Source organism: Rhinoraja longicauda, chromosome 6, assembly GCF_053455715.1.
Source record: "Rhinoraja longicauda isolate Sanriku21f chromosome 6, sRhiLon1.1, whole genome shotgun sequence".
Lineage (NCBI taxonomy): Eukaryota > Metazoa > Chordata > Chondrichthyes > Rajiformes > Arhynchobatidae > Rhinoraja > Rhinoraja longicauda.
In genome coordinates this window covers 21,604,949-21,622,350 of record NC_135958.1, presented here as the reverse complement: position 1 = coordinate 21,622,350, position 17,402 = coordinate 21,604,949, and the positions used below count along the sequence as shown (strand labels likewise).

Genomic DNA, 17,402 nt, shown 5'->3' with positions numbered 1-17,402 from the left:
TCTGATCGCCTCTAAACCTATTACCCTTTACTCTCAACCCAGTGACCAGTTTAATACACCTCACAATAGGAAAAAGTAGCTATATTTCAGTGCTCCATGCTAGGAACATTCAAGCAATCCATTTCTGTCATCTGCCTGAATACAGTACATAACAGTTTACCTATATAATACCTCTGTAAGGTTCCCCCCATCAGACTCCTCCAAGGAATACAACCCCAATCTATCCATATCACTGAAACGCTCCTCCCTGGGCAACATCCTGGTGAATCTCCCCTGTATTTCAAGTGTGATAATATCCATCTTACAATGTGTTATAGTATTTCAAGTGTGACAATATCCATCTTACAATGTGTTATAGCTGTGCTATAGTTTGGTCTGACCAAGGCATTATAAAATTGTACCTATTCTCTTTGCTGTGATATTCTATGCCCAGCTAATGAAGGCCAGCTTTTGATTTACCTTCTCCACCACCTAATCTAGTTGTGCTGTCACCTTCAGGGATCCTTAGTAAGGATGCCCCTGTTCCTCATTGCTCCTGGGGTCCTGCCATTCATGGTGTATGTTCTACCCTTATTGGTCCTCACAAAGGGTATCACCTCGAACTGATCTGCCCGTCTAACCAATTTATATCATATCATTTTATAGCCGAGAATAACCTCCCCACTATCAGCAACACTGGGTTATTATATTTTGAGATGTGTGTTATTGCATTAACGGGCCTGTAAAATTACAGAAGGTAAGCATTTCAATGTTCTATTGCCGGTTAAACACGCAAAACTCTTAAATAGGGTTATAGAGGGATGAAGATTTGATAGAGTATAACATTATCCTGAGTTTATAAGTTTATAAGGGGTAAAAAGAAGGGAGTTGTGCCCATTTGCAGTGATTTGAGGGTTGGAGGTCACCGATTTACTGGACAAAAGAGGTAAAGATGATGCGAGGAAAAATGTTTACAAAGGGTGGTAGAATCCATTTATGATTCCGATGGCAATACTGATGACAGATCAGAGGGCCACAGAAAGTGGAAGGAGCATGGAAGCTGCAAGGCGAAATTAAAGAGGAAAAATAGAAAGACAAAGAAGGTGGGATCAAAGTAGCGGGGTTGGAAGGTGCTGATGACGTGCTGTTTTATAAATGGAATGGATTACTGTGGCAAATTGCAGGCCAGTCAGCATAGCGGAGGAACGGAGTGATCTTGGTGTGTACCTCTACAAATCCCCAAAGGCAGCTGGGCAGATTGACAGGGTGGTTAAGGTGCAGGTTTACTGGATATAAGGCGTAGTGAACAAAAGCAGGGAGATCACTCGTGCACAGGGATGGCCACTAGTTGGACAGGTGTGAAGATAGTATGCAGTTAGTCACTGTATGAGAGGAGGCAAGGTTGCCTGGCTGTGAAGGAGGTTTATAAGGATGTCGCCCACCTATCAGGAGAGTGATGTGGCATTGGAAAAAAGGAGACAGAGCGAAGCTTAGTTAAGTTGTGTACAACTATGAGAGGTCTGGCCACAGTGATTAGGAAGCACCAGTTTTCTTAGCCTCCAGGACAATAACTGGAGACTAACGATTTCAATTAATTGGTAGAAAGATCAAAGGAACATTAGGAAAATATTTTCCATTCAGTGAAGTCTGGAACTCACAGCCTGGAAAGATGGAGGAGAGAGAAGATGTAACATGTTTATGAAGTACCCAGATGTTATGTTGAAGAGCCATGATCTAACCTAATGTCTATTTTGGCTGTCGTGGACATGATTGGCCTTCTTCTATCTGCAAATTTCAGTAAAACCTCAGAGTTTCTTCAGCTCAAACGATGCAGGATTGACGGGAACTATAAGGATGGATATCTGAGCATCAGCATATTTGCTTTCTTTGGCAGATTCAGTATGTCCACGAGGATTCTCTCAAACTTCTACAGAAGTGCTTTAGAAAGTGATGCATCTCAGCCTGGTACACCAACTGCTTTGTTCTTGACTGCCTGAACATGCAAAGAGTGGTGAACACAGCCCAGACCATCACGGGCTCGTCACTTCCTTCCATCCAGTCCATCTTCTTGGTGCGTTGCATCAGGAAGGTTGGAAGTGTCGTCAAGAATGCCTGTCACCCTGGACATTCCCTTTCCTCTCTTCTATCTTCTGGGAGAAGATACAGGAACCTGAAAGCTTGGATGTCTAGACTTAAAAACAGTGCCTGGACCACATTCACACCTCATTTCACAAGTCTACCTCATTTGGTTATTCCTTTAGTATACTTGGAAATTCATTTACACTACTTAGATTTAACAAACTTTGACCTTTCTGATGTTTTGCATTCATCATTGTATTTTTAAAGTTTAGTTTGGTGTAGAGATACAATATAGAAACAATATGGATACAATTTGGGGGTCTTCAGCCCCCCAAATCCATGGGACCATCGATCACCTGTTCACACTAGTTCTAAGTTATTCCACTTTCTTATCCACTCCCTAAACACTGGAGGTGATTTACAGAGGCCAATTACCCTGCAAACCCATATGTCTTAGAGATGTGGGAGGAAACTGGAGCATCCAGAGAAAATCCATACAGTCACAGAGTGAACACTCCATACAGACAGCACCCATGGTTAGGATCAAACCCAGGTCTCTGGCACTGTGAGGCAGCAGCACTATCAAATATACCACTATTTATTGATGTATTTCCCATTACTATATGTACACTGTTTACTCGTTAGGTTCTTATGAACAAGGAGTTTCATTGCACCATGGTGCATATGACAATAAACTAATCAAATCTAAGGATAGACACAAGGAACTACAGATGATGCTTTACAAAGAAAAACACAAATTTCTGGAGGAACTCAGCGGGTCAGGCAGTATCTCTGGAGAACATGAATAAGCGATGTTTCAGGTCAAGACCCTTCTTCATATTCATTGTAGTAGAGAGAAGAAAACTGGAAGATGGTGGGGGGGGGGGCAAGACAAAGCCTAGCAAGTGATAGGTGGATACAGATGAGGGTGAGGTTGATTGGCAGATGGTTGGACAAAGGACAGAGATGAAAAGACAAAAACGTGTGAGAGGTAAGGATAGAAGAGGTGTGAAATGTGAAGCCAAAGGAAGGAAGATAGGTGGAAAGGGACAGGGGGAAATAGGTGTGCGTCCTGCTGGGGCTCAGGAAAGAGAGGGGGAAAACTGGATGGGTGAAAAAGGTTGAGGGAGCTGTCTGTAGGTTCGTTACTGGAGAATTCAATGTTCATACCTTTGGGTTGGTGCAGTATCAACAAGACAAGACAAGACAAGAGATTGTAAGCTGTCCAAGAGGAATATGAGGTGGTGTTCCTCCAGTTTGTGTGTGCCCTCTCTCTGGCAATGGAGCCAGGACAGAAAGGTCAGTATGGGAATGGGAAGGGGAGTTAAAATGGTTGGCAACCAGGAGATCCAGTAGGCCTTGGTGGAACACGTGCAAGTGTTTGGTGAAATGAATGCTGAGTCTACGCTTGGTTTCGCCAATGTCCCCCTACCTTTATCCTTCTACCACTTACGAGGCTTTGTTCCACCCCTCCTCTCTGCCAGCTTTCTCCCCCCCCCCCCCCCCCCCCCCCACCATAATCAGTCTGAATAAGGGTCCAAACCAAAATCATCACCTATCCATGTTCTTCAGAGATGCTGCCTGACCCGCTGAGTTACTCCAGCCCATTGTGTTTTTTTCCTAATCTAATGATGATGGCCAATATTTCCAGGGTTTAAGGTAATGTGAATAACAATGAAGGTACTTTGAAAACCCAGGAAGTTAATCCTGATTTTGTTGGGAGCAGCCTCGATGGATTCAGAGCTGTTTGACTTTCACTAACAGCTGCAGTCGTCAGCTGCTGAAGTAGCCTCTGAGACGCAAGTGTCCACCTGAATGTTCAGCATCACACTGAGGCTGACAGCTGCAACTGTGCGCTGGAATCCAGCTGTTTCATTCCCAAACACCGCAGTCAGAGAAAGGAACTCCTTATTACAATCGTAAAGTTTAAAAGGACACAGTGAGTGCTAAAAAAATAATGTAAGGATTTTAGTGAATGCAGACTGCCACGAAATTTCTTTAGGTGTGGCTAATGTATTATGCACAAACATATTAATATAAATTTACCAATTCAAGTTCTGTTTGCAAGTGGTCCAAAATATTCAGCATTGGACTTAGAACGAACTGCCACAGTCAGTCTTTTTCCCCAGGGTGGAAATGTCAAAGACTAGAGGTCATAGATTTAAGGTGAGGGGAGCAAAGTTAAAAGGAGAGATGCGGGGCATGTTGTTGTACACAGAGTGGAGAGTGCCTGGTACGCACAGCTGGGGGTGGTGGTGGAGGCAGATATGATAGTGGCATTTAAATGGCTTTTAGATATGCACATGGATATGCAGGGAATGGAGAGATAGGGATCAAGTGCAGGCAGAGATCAGTTTAAATTGACATCATGTTCGACACAGACATTGTGAGCCAAAGATTCTGGACTTGTGCTGCATTGTTCTATGTACTGTTTGTCTGAGAATGGGTGTATCTTTAAAATCACTTAATGCACTATCTGGGGGAAGCAACAAAAGCATGGGACCAGTGTTACTTGCAATTCACACACCTATCCCCTTTAAAATATCTCACCCCACTCCTTCGTCATCAATGGATCAAAATCTTGGTCTGTCCAACCAGACAGCACTATGGCAGTGCACTGCAGTGGGGATGCAGGTGGTGGCAATGGGAGGGGGTGAGCTGAAGTTCGGTGTATCTTCAAATTTCTTTCAGGTCTTCAACCAGCTAGCATTTTCTTGCTGCCAGCGTCAGTCTCACTGGGACACTGCGCTAATGAACCGAGGGAAAGCAGTCTCTTCTGCTTGTTGTTTTAAACATAAGTAGATGAACAAGTTACTGCAACAATTGGGGTCATGAGAAACTGCAGCACCTGATGCTTTTCACCCCTTGTCTTTGTCACTTATTCCATCCATCCATCTCCTAACCAAACGTCCTCACCTGTATTCACCGATTACTTGTCAAGCTTTATCCTGCTCCATCTCTCTCTTCCAGCTTTCTCCCCTCTATTCCATCAGTCTGAAGAAGGGTCCCAGCCTGAAACATTATCTGCCCATTCACTTCACAGATGCTGCCCAACCTGTCATGTTTTGCTGTGGTAGATGCTGCCTGGGGCTCCATGCATCGATGTTGAAATGCTGCACTAGCTGTGATGCAACTTTTTGTAATTCAGGCTGTTGTCTGGTTTCCTGTGCCAGCAAATGGCCTTCAAGAGGAAGTGGCATTTCCAGGGGTGGCTGCCTCTTGAATTTGCATACCAGAGGAAACACCATAAAAGCTAAGCTCCAACTGTACACAGATCGAAAAGAAACAGGTCACCAAAAGGGAAGTGAAGGGCCTGAAACATATATATACCTGTTGTCCCAACTCACAATATAGTATAATGGGCACTGCGTAACCCTCAGATCATCTCCAGAAGATGTTAATCCTCCCTCGGGTACCATTCCTTAAGGCTTCAACACTTCAAAGCTCCAGAAAGTGCTGTCTCTCTGTTCGGTACAGATCCTCGGGGTAATGATTCCTGTTGTGATAGTCCCTGAAGGTATTAATTCTGACAATGGGACAATCTTGAGGGGACCTCCTAAGCATGCTGACACTCACTGGGGGAAGAGTCCCTGAGAGTCACTGAGATCCAGCTCCTCAGGTTGCCAGTTGTCATTGGGATACAATCCCTCAAGCACAGATTTTCATTAATGTACGAGTGCCTCAGGTACTGATTCTGACTACGATCCAGTTTTTTAAACAGTGACCCCATTGTAGCTGCAGTTATTTATGCCATTGACTCTTAAAGAGGTGCTTTTTATAGACACAAATTCTCACAGGAATACAACTTCACAGGCTACGGTCATAGACCCACCACATCCATGATCCATGACAACCACATTCATGACAACTATTGCACTTACCTGTACAAATCTCACTTATAGACACAAAATTCTGGAGAAACTCAGCGGGTCAGGCAGCATCACAGGAGAAAGTGGATAGGTGACATTTCAGGTCAAGACTCTTCTTCAGTCCCAACCCAAAATGTAACCGATCCATGTTGGCATGATCCCCAGAATGTGCAGAGAATTTTTTTAAATGGGATTAAAGTAGAATTACTATAAACGGACAGTTTATGGTTGGCACCGAGCCGGTGGGCTGAGGGGGCTGTTGAAATGCTGTATGACCCTGTGATTCTAAAAGCAGATGCTGATTCAAGGCAACGCGACCATAGCATAACGAGAGGTACACAGAGAGTGATGTAACATCTCTACCAAAGGAAGCACAGCCCATTGGGAGCCTGTGACCACGGAGCAGTTTGATTGATTTCTGGTGTAAATTGGTTCCAAATACACAATACAAATTGCTTCACACCAATATCCATGCCACACCTTTGTGGCTCGTACATGCCACAAAAGTCACCTTTTCTCAAAATTGTGCAGAATTTACGAGAGAGAAAGGCCCTTTGCCGAAAAGGCTCCTAATTCATAGTCTACATAAGCCTCGAACTGCATCTCTTCCCATCAGCACAGTTTCTTCCTCCCTCAGTTTCGCTCATTGTGATTCACCTTGACAACTTCCTTTGAGAACGAGTTCCACATTCTCACTGCTGTCCGGGGAAAGAGGGTTGTACTAAATTTCTAATTTGTTACTATCTCATAATCATGGTTCCTAGTCCAGGACAACACCTAGCCCATTGAACCCTGCAAAAAAACGTTAAAGAAACCTACTCAGTACATAGGCCTGGGGCCTGGCTGGCACTGCTAATCTGAGCTGGATTAGTGCTTCACCTGCTGTTATAGGTTTCAATAGTGTTGAGCTGCGAAGGAGTTAAACTGGCTGGTTACTGCCTCAAAGAGCATGTGGACAGATGTTACTTGAAGACAGAGTCAAGAGTTCAGAAAGTAGAGAACAATAGCATGGTACAAGGCTGCTATGGCACCCTTACCAATGTTTCTATACACAACGTGAACAAGGGATTATCATTTACACCACGTTTACAAAAAACATCTACACATCAACAAAGCAGTCACTGGCACAGAGCACTGGAGCAGAGAGGTCACTGTTCGACATTGTGAGGGGACCGAATAAAATTATTAGAGAAAAAGGGAGCTGGTCAAGATGTGCTTCTATTTTAGTATAGTGGGTTCTGAAGTTGCCAATGAGACCAGTGCAGGAGACATCAGACAATACAGACGCTGGAATCTGGAGCAGCGGGGAAACACAGCGGGTTGAGCAGCATCTGTGGAGGGAAATGGAGAGTCGATGCTTCGGGTCGGGATCCTTCATCGGGTATGGAATGTGCAACCAATGTGGGAACTTAGACTATTCTATAGAAGGGGCAGGTGGAGTGGGGTATTCCTTCCACTCTTGACACTGGGTTGCAAGGGCATCCGATGCATGGACGAGTTTCTCAATAACATTCCCAAAACTCCTTCTCCACCTTGAGTAGACATGGGCCAGAGATCACCGGGAATCAGTGGGGATATCACACATTTTTCCAGGAGGCATTGTGAACATTCTTGAATCTTGCCCTCTGTTTGTTTGGTAATCTCTTTCCAGAACAGAGCTCAGAACAGAATGTCAGTTTAGGAATCTAAAGTAAGGGATTTGAATGATACGGTCTACCCAACACACCAGGCCAAGGAAGATCTCCACAACTGATGACAGAAGAATTCTCTCTATATTAAAGAAAAATCCCCAAACACCTGTCCGACAGATCAGAAACACTCTTCAGGAGTCAGGTGTGGATTTGTCAATGATCACTGTCCGCAGAAGACTTAATGAACAGAAATAGAGGTTACACTGTAAGATGCAAACCACTGGTTAGCCGCAAAAATAGGATGGCCAGGTTAGTTGGCCAAAAAGAATTTAAAAGAGCAACCACAGTTCCGGAAAAAGATCTTGTGCACAGATGAGACGAAGATTAACTTATATCAGAGTGATGGCAAAAGCAAAGTATGGAGGAAAGAAGGAACTGCCCAAGATCCAAAGCATACCACCTCATCTGTGAAACACAGTGGTGGGGGTGTTGTGGCCTGGGCATGTATGGCTGCCCAAGGAACTGGCTCACTTATGTTCATTGATGATACAACTGCTGATGGTAGTAGCATAATTAATTCTGAAGTGTATAGATACATCCTATCTGCTCAAGTTCAAACAAATGCCTCATAGCTCATTGGCCGGCAGTTCATTCTACAACCAGACAATGATCCCCAATCATACTTCTAAAGCATCAAAGGAGTTTTTCAAAGCTAAAAGCTTGAATGGCCAAGTCAATCACCCGATCGGAACCCAATTGAGCATGGTTTTTATATGCTGAAGAGCAAACTGAAGGGGACTAGCCCCATAAACAAGCATAAGCTAAAGATGGCTGCAATACAGGCCTGGCAGAGCATCACCAGATATGTCCATGAATCGCAGACTTCAAGCAGTCATTTGCATGCAAAGGATATGCAACAAAATACTAAACATGACTACTTTCATTTACATGACATTGCTGTGCCCCGAACATTATGGTGCCCTGAAATGGGGGTACTATGTATAAACACTGCTGTAATTTCTATATGGTGAAACCAAATGTATAAAAATTGCCTTTATTAAAATCTGACAATGTGTACTTTAACCACGTGTGAATTTTTCTATTACAAATCTCAAATTGTGGGGTACAGAGGCAAATAAATAAATGATGGGTCTTTGTCCCAAACATTATGGAGGGCACTGAAAAATCCAGTTCACAATCTACTCAGTCATACGGCAATGACTCCATGGATCATTGTAGAGTTGTAGTCATGAAATAGACCATTCAGTCCCATTGGGTTAATGCATGAGTTATGTTCCATCTAAGGCTCCTCAAACTTTTCACTATCTAAACCTTTCTGTTTCTTCCTCCCACACATGTTCACCCAACTTTCCCACATGTGCATCACATCTCCACTCGTTACTTCGACCACTCACCATAGGGACAAGTTCCACATTCTCACTCTTCCTGCAGTGAATAACTATTGTCTGAATTGCCCATTGAATTTAATCATGTTTTTTTTATATTTGTGATCTCTAGTTTTGGTCGCCTGCTTGTGCAAATAACCTTAGATAGACACAAAATGCTGGAGTAACTCAGGAGAGAAGGAATAGGTGACGTTTCGGGTCAAGACCCAAATAACCTTATCGGGTGCACAGATGAATGGTCCCGAAAAGAGGGGAGTTAGATGAAAAGTATGGTGAAAATATTTGGCATGCCTGTCTTCATTAGGAAGGGTTTTGAGTACAAAAGCTGGCACATTATATTGTGTGACTAGTACACATGTGTACTGTGTGCAGTTCTGGTCACCCAGCTATAGGAAGGATGTCATTAATTTGAAATTAGTTCAGAAGAGATTGACCAGGATGTTACCTGGGCTTGCGAGCTTGAGTTATAAGGAGAGGCTGGATAGGCTGGGACCTTCCCCTTTGGGGAGCATAGCAGGCTGAGGGATGAGCATATGAGGTGTGCAAGATCATGGATAAAGTGAATGCTCACAGTCTTTTTTCCCAGGATAGAAGATTCTAAAACAAGAGGGCATAGGCTAATGGAGAGAGGGGAGAGATTTAAGCGGGACCTCAGGTCCCTCAGAGGGTAATCCATTTATGGAGCAAGCTGCCAGAGGAAGCTATAGAAGTGGATACAATTACGACTTTTAAAAGACATTTGGATATATAGTTCAACCCGAAACGTCACCCATTCCTTCTCTCCAGAGATGCTGCGTGTCCCGCTGAGTTACTCCAGCATTTTGTGTCTACCTTTGGACAGATAGTCAAGGTTTGGCAGGATATGGGCCAAATGCAGGAAAATGGAACCAGCCCAGTATGCCAACTTAGTTGGCATGGACAAAATGGGCCAAAGGGCCCGTTTCCCTAATGTAGCTCTATGACTCTATAACTTCATTTATGAATAATCACATATTTGCTTAATCTTCAAGACCCACTTTAAGGAAAAGAACAATCTTTTCTACTGGATATAACCTTTTTATTTTGGAATCTCTCCAGCAAATATATTTGCACCTTTTCCAGTATGTCTACATTATTTTATTTTATTTTTGTAACATGGATACTAGACTCTAAGACATAATTCAGGTTACCTACAAGTAAAACAAAAGTCTTAGTTATTTTACAATCCTCGCCTGATAGGAATGAAACCAGACAACGTCTCTTGGTGATAACCTGCTGAACAAATAATTTAACGGAAGATCTGATATCGGCAGATGAAAGAAAGGTTTCCGTGATGTTGTAAATCTGTGGAGATGGGATATTGGTGGGGTCCGCTCTGAACGCTGCTTGCCGCAAGGAGTGGCGGGCGGCAGTGGAGCGGAGCCTCTCCGATAACCTGCGGGGAACTGCACTCTGTTCGCAGGCCGTCCTCAGCTCTCACTCCCCCAGTTGTTTCAGCCTGCCGGTGGCAGCTGTACAAGCTGCTGGAACTTAGGTTTAACTTCTCCGGGTCCCCCCTTCATTCATTCAAACTTTGAACAAATCGACATTCCTTCAATCCCCACACTGAATTTGCCTTTTAAACGCTAAACCCTTCATTAGTCAGTAAAACTCAAAACAAAGCTGGTCCATAAAAACCTGCAACAACATTAATACATGAAGCTTTGCAGGAGGAGACTGTTGTAAAGTGCCGGGAATAAAAGCCAAGTCTCTTCCGCGGGCTCTCTGAGCCGTGACCTCGCTAACCGGGACCTCTGTTAATAACATATTCCACCCCAGGAACACAGGAGGGGGGGGACCCGGAGAAAGAAGGGAAGGGTACAGCGAGGAGGGAGCTTGGGTCCGGGAGAGGCAGTAGGCAAGGAGAGAGCCCGGCAGTAGACGGTGCGGGCACCGACACCACCAACCAGAGGACCGAAGGCGACGACCGGAGCTCGGTACCACGACAATAAAAAAAAAACCGGCAACACTGTCAAAGTGCCAGCAGCTAAGACATAACAAGTTGCAAAAGACCGCTGTAAAAACAGGGGCTCCTACCGTGAACATTAAATCTCTTCTCTGTTGCCTTCGCCCCGAACACCATTCGATGGGGATTTCTCTCTCGCCCTCCCTTCGCTCTCTCCGGCTGGCTTGTTTCTGTGTTAAAAGCAGATTGGGATCTGTTGCAGAATAAGAGAGAGAGAGAGAGAGAGACAGAAAACCAATAATCAGTCTCTAAATAACACAGGGAGGCGAAGGAGGAAAAAAGCTGTGGTGTGCCCCGGGCTATTACACGGCCCCGGGGCAGGGCTCCGATTAAATCGCTCTCTGGCTCATTTCGAAATATTTTTTTTTCTCCTACCGAACTGATGCGAAACAGTCTCTCCACAGCCTTCGGTGGTGGGATTATTCTCTCCTTTTTTTTTTGTTGCTCCTTTCTGTTGCTAACGGTTCAATTTCTCACTCCCCGGTTCCGTCCCCTCTCCTCTGGATAACGGTTTTAATCAGATGTACTGTCACATCTCTTAATACATTTGGCAACCCCCCTCCCACCCCCCGTCCCCAAAAAAATAGAGCTGATTTTAATCATTGTCATTCCTTCTGATGTAATCTTCCCCCAGGCATTTTTAACCAGGCATAAATTTTCAGTTCTGTGAAAAATAAGTAACACAGAACACGTTTGCTGCGATCTTTACCCAGGCTGATTAACATAAATAGTGGGGGACTTGTTGATGTGAAGGTGCCGGCTAGGATTCCATCTGCATTTTTAAATAGATGTGCTGAGCATGTATGTGTATTTTTCTGCATTTTCCTAATGTCTCCAATGCCAAATTTCCTGCTGGCCATTAAATCCCAATGACGTGAATCCCCATGCATTCTTCTATTGTAAAAAGCGCCCTCGCAACTTGCCTCTGGCGTAAAGCGCCATTTCAATTATAGCTATGTGTCTGCCACTAAAATTTCTCCGGGAGCTCCGCCGGCGATTGGCCTCAATTGCTTTTGTTTCTTTAAAAACATCTTTAAATATTTTCTTGTCGCATCTCCCTTTATTTTTATAGTTTGTTATAAATATTGTTTCATGTTTTGCTCGTCTTAAATTTTTAATTTGCCAAAAAACTTTCCCTTCCACTCTGCAGTTCATTGCAATGTCATTACTTCGAATGCAAAGTTGTTACAATTTGGGTTTTTTTACACATACACACATAATGATCCTTCCAGTTTCTCGACTAAGCTGTTTTTTGTTGTTTTTTTGCAAAGGTGACCACGCTGTTTGATAGGTTGATTTCACTCCTACCTCTTTGTCGGCGCGGATTGTGTAGAAGTGAAAGGAGTTGTTCAGGAGTTCTGCTCCACATTTACCTGCAACTCAAATTCCTGCACTTTCTTTTACCCTCTTTATGTTTTGAAAATTGATCTTTGGCGCCAACTAGCTACACTATCATGTAAGAGTGACTTTTGACTGGGATGTTTAGGTACAATAATATTAAGCTCCATAAAACATATTTTCAGGAGTATAGACAAAGGACATAGAAAGGTATAGCAAAGGAACAGGCCCTTCAGCCCATTATGTCTGTACCGAACATGATGCCAAGATGCACATGATCCATATCCCTCCATTGTACATTTTAAGAAATGTCTTAAAATTGACATAATATCAGAAATTTCAGAGATTCCTCCAATATCACCATTAAAGGGGAGAATTGGGATAAAACAAGAAAGTCTGGATGTGACTTTTTTTATTTCATGTCATATTCCCAACATAGATTCATGCAGCACAGAAACGGGACTTTCAGCCCATCTCGTCCATCACAACCAAGATGGTGAAGGGAAAAAGATTTAAAAGGGATTTGAGGGGTATCTTTTTCACACAAAGGGTGGTGGGTGTATGGGACAAGCTGCCAGAGGAGGTAGTTGAGGCTGGGACTATCCCAACATTTAAGAAACAGTTAGACAGGTACATGGATAGGACAGGTTTGGAGGGATATGGACCAAATGCAGGCAGGTGGGACTAGTGCAGCTGGGGCTTGTTGGCCAGTGTGGGCAAGTTGGGCTAAAGGGTCTGTTTGCACACTGTACCACTCTATGATTCTATGCCCCATCTAAGCTAGTCCAATGTAACTGTGCCTGGCCCACGTCTCTCTAAACCTTTCTTATCCATGTATCTGTCCAAATGTCTTTTAAACATTGTTATTAAATATCCATCCTATCCCTATATATTCATGTACCTATCTATCATCCACTTATTTATTCACAAAGTGCTGGAGTAACTCAGCAGGTCGGGCAGCATCTCGGGAGAGAAGGAATGGGTGACGTTTCGGGTCGAGACCCTTCTTCAGACTTCTTCAGACATCCAAGTCATTTATTTCTGTCACTCACATCAGAGGACACAGCACAGATCTCTGTAGATCTCCACAGATGACAGACCTCCAGCCTGAATATTATCCTTCCACCACAAGCTTCCGTCTTCTATCAGTAAGCCAGCTCTGAATCCATGCAAGCAAGTTACTGTTAATCTAGTGCATCTTAATGTTCTGGATTATCCGACCATTGGGAATTTTATCAAATGCCTTACCAAACTGCATATAGATGACATCTACCTCCCTAGTCTCATCGATCACCTTCGTCACCTCCTCAAAAAAACTCGATCAAGTTCGTAAGATGTGATCTGCCCTCTGCAGAGCCACGCTGACTATCGCTAATTAACCCATTCGTCTTCACATGGGTGTAAATCCTATCCCGTACAATTGTCTCCAGTAGCTTCCCTAACACTGATGTGATACTCACCGCCCGATAATTCCCTGTACTTCCTTCTTAACTAAAGAACCTCATTAGCTACTCTCCAGTCCTTTGGGACCTTGTCTATTCTCCACACTGATCTCACAGTCCACCAGGCCCTACTCTTTGGTGAAAACAGGTACCATTTTGTCTGTAGCTCAGGAACAAACAAACAAACAAACGTGAGTTTTAGTATATAGATATCGTAGTTATATCCCCTTGTTTGTGACTCTCCACTAGTGAGAGATAGAATATAGACTCAACCTGTCGAGCCTCTCTTGACAGGGCAACCCTCTCATCCCAGGAATTTGCCTGGTGAATCTTCTTTGGACTACCTCCAATGCCTTTTTAGGGTTGGTGACCATAACTGTTCCCTGTATTCCAGCTGAGGTTTCACCAATACTCAGTAAAACTGAAACCAAACCTCCCTTTTCTTAAACTCCAACCCCTTCACAATAAAATCCAACATGACATTTGCCATCTTAACTACTTGTTGGTCCTGCCTGCTAGGTTTATGTGATTCATACTCGAGTTCCTAGATCCATCTAAACCTCCATCTACCTGGGGTGGGTTTTGCCGTGAAATAAAATGATCTGGTCTGGTGCCTTGGCAATTCCTCCTGTGTGCATCTCATGACTTAGGCTTGCTCGAACATGGATTATACACACTGCGGTCATCAGTACACACACGCCAATCCTCAATGCTATCGTGAGGCCTTACTCTGATCTTGAAGACACTCCTGTTGGGAAACAACTTGATCCTCAATGGCATCAATGCTGAGGTCCGAATATACACTACGCTCTGGAAATGGTGTGATTGGCAAGGAGAAAGTAAATTAAGCTAACTCTACCAGAATCTTCCACTGACTTAGTCTTTTGAGAGGAGACCTGTCACAACCAACATCCTATTTCATCAGAGGGACAACCACAAAACCTTACAGCAACGTAAATGGCACCTGTTTGATAATATTATTGTCTGGATGAAAGACTGCAGGAGAGCCTGCATCTGCACCATGACAGATGCTAGTCACCCCTGGACTGACCACTACCTAATCCTTTAATGTTTTCATCAGCTTGGCTCAAAAACAAAGGCAGCAATGGGAACATTGCCAGAAGAAAATCAATGAAAGTCACAAGGATCTTGCAGACAGCTTTTCTCAGAAAGCATCTCACAGACAAAAGGATACAAGATTGCAGACAAACCATTTATAAATCAACTGTGAAATAAAAGGGGCAATTGTAACACAGACAGAAATTTGGCCAAGTGACAAGAATCAGAAAGTAGTATTGATCAGATTGTACATTTTACCGTATGTATTTTCATAAAATGAGAAGAGAATTGTGTGATAAAAGATGTGCCTAGTCAGAGAAGTTGCTGATCAGTGCTTTATATTCTGTTTATGGGAGATACAATTTATTCTTATTAAGAAGGTGAGAGTACAATCTAAATAACTCTCCCTGAGGATCAGTTTCAGGCCATGATCAAACAAACGTGCCAACCAGCAGTTAGCTAAAACTGCAACTATTTGCATTTAGTAATAGATACTCTTCATCAGAAAGAATCTTCATTAGTTTAGTACACTTCACATCCTAGGATGTCCCTAAGCAAGCCATTTTGAAGTGCTTTCTAACGAGTAGTCACTATTGGCGACACAAAGAATTGTAGATGCTGGAATTTTAAGTAAAACACAAAGCACTGGAGGAACTCAGCGGGCCAGGAAGCATCTATGGAGGAAATTGACGTGCTACGTATTGCGTTGAGACCCTTCAGATTTCAAGACTTGATGACCGAACAACTTGGGTACTTTCTCCACTGTGATTTCTACTTTCCATGAATGAGTACTTAGTTATCGGGGTAAGGTGAAGATGACATGGTCTCCACTGCACATTTTGATGTTTAGGATCGGCTGCAATACTCTGTGAAGTTGAAGAAAGCAGGCTCATAATAAAGCAGTTGACTCTTAATGCCTTCAGGGCAACCAGGGAAGGGCTGAAAATCCTACCTTAAAATCCTTCCTAAACTATCCACATGCCAAACACAAACCTTGTAAAAATTTGAGGGCCCATTTGGATTGGACAAGGCAGACTAATTATTACCTTTTAAAGTACAATTCCTGGCTTTCCTTGTAATAAAATAAAGTTGATTAAATACTAAAAAGCATCCTGGTATCATAGAACCAGACAACAGTGAGGTGTCACTGTATTGAAGGGCAGAAGGGAGGAGATAAATTGGGATATAAACTATATAACTACATCTTCTTGCTTGAAGAAGTCAGGGCGTAGGCTGATTGCTGGAGGCATATTTAAGATCTCCAATTCCAACAAAGGCCCCACATTTTGCCTTGGAGGCTTTGGCTCACCTGGCAGGCTGAGACCGCACCCTTCCGACAAGCTGTTGTTTCCCTTCAGGCCTTGATCTGTTCCAGCTTTCCAACCTGTGGGCGTCATAACTAAATAGCTGGGAGTGCCTTGCAAAACCAGAGACAAATACCATGTTATAGCTAAATGTGCAGCGGATGTTGTATATAATGGTACTTTGTACAATTCGTATTTCAGAACCCAAACTTAATGATCTGATGAATCTCACCAGAACAAATTGTAAATTTTAAATCATTTTTTAAAACTCCCAAATATAATGCTAGAATTGGTAAAAATAACTTTGAAGCTCTCAGATACACTCAGTCATACAGTACGGAAACAGGCCCTTCAGCTCAACTTGTCCATGCAGACCAAGATGCCCCATCTAAGTAGTTCCCTTTGCTCGTCTTTGCCCATATACCTCTAAACATCTCTTGTTTTTGATTCCCTTACTCTGGATAAAAAACTGTGCCTCTCTAAAAAAAAACCCTCTCTAATCCCCTAGTGATTTTATACACCTCTATAATATCACCTCTCAGCCTCCTGCATTTCAGGGAATAAAGTCCCAGCCTTCCCAAATGTCTCCATATAACTCAGCCCCTCAAATCCTGGCAACATCCTCGTTAATCTTCTCTGCAATCTTTCCAGCATAATGATAAGCTTCCTCTAGCCTCACCAACATCTTGTACAACTGTAACAAAATGTCCCAATTCCCAGACTGATCAAGGGACAAGGCCAATGTACAAAATGCCTTATTGATCATCCTATCTACCTATGATGCCACTTTCAGGCAATGATATACCTGCATTCCTAGATCCCTCTGCTCTACACCACTCCCCAGAGCCACACCACTTACTATGAAGGTCCTGCCCTGCTTTGACTTCCCAAAACGCAACACCTCACATAAAAAGCTAAATGCGTGACTAATGTACTTTTGGGGGGCGGGTGGGTGGGGGGTGGGAGACAGCAGCATAACCTCTTTTGTTGGACCTATAACTGACTCCACTCCCAATATGATTAATCTTTAACTGTCCTTTACTTTCATATCAAACTTTTTCTGAACAAATATGGACCACTGTCATATTCTCGTTTCATGGTTCAATAGCCTCTTGATTACTTGCACTGATGTGAGCTTTTTAGTTTTAAGAATTTTTAAACCAAGTTCAAATTCTGAAAACCCTGTGTTGTGACTAGAACATCTTATTCTTTATACAACCCCCTGTAATGCCTCCATTTAATTCCATTAACAGCCCTTGTACTCACAAACGAATCCTTCTACAGCAAAATCAAGAGTGTGGAGTGATTATC

The 17,402-nt window shown here is 43.2% G+C and overlaps 2 protein-coding genes across 4 annotated transcripts in view; both read right to left on the bottom strand.

Annotated features, from left to right (window-relative positions):
- kctd15b (potassium channel tetramerization domain containing 15b) overlaps positions 1–12,352 on the bottom strand; it is a 35,764-nt gene extending 23,412 nt beyond the window's left edge. The window contains exons 1-2 of one of the 3 annotated variants that reach the window (XM_078400680.1): positions 12,257–12,352; positions 11,020–11,141 (exon numbers count right to left, since the gene is read on the bottom strand). In XM_078400680.1, coding sequence (XP_078256806.1) covers positions 11,020–11,141; positions 12,257–12,317 — 183 coding nt within the window. In that variant the 5' untranslated portion in view covers positions 12,318–12,352. Of the gene's footprint in view, positions 1–11,019; positions 11,142–11,323; positions 11,503–12,256 lie in introns of those variants that run through there. The other 2 variants (XM_078400681.1, XM_078400683.1) reach the window with 2 other exon arrangements.
- Positions 11,045–17,402, bottom strand: part of chst8 (carbohydrate (N-acetylgalactosamine 4-0) sulfotransferase 8) — a 76,248-nt gene continuing 69,890 nt past the window's right edge. The window contains exon 4 of the mRNA XM_078400679.1: positions 11,045–11,118. The gene's annotated coding sequence lies outside the window, so the exon portion shown is untranslated. The remainder of the gene's footprint in view (positions 11,119–17,402) is intronic.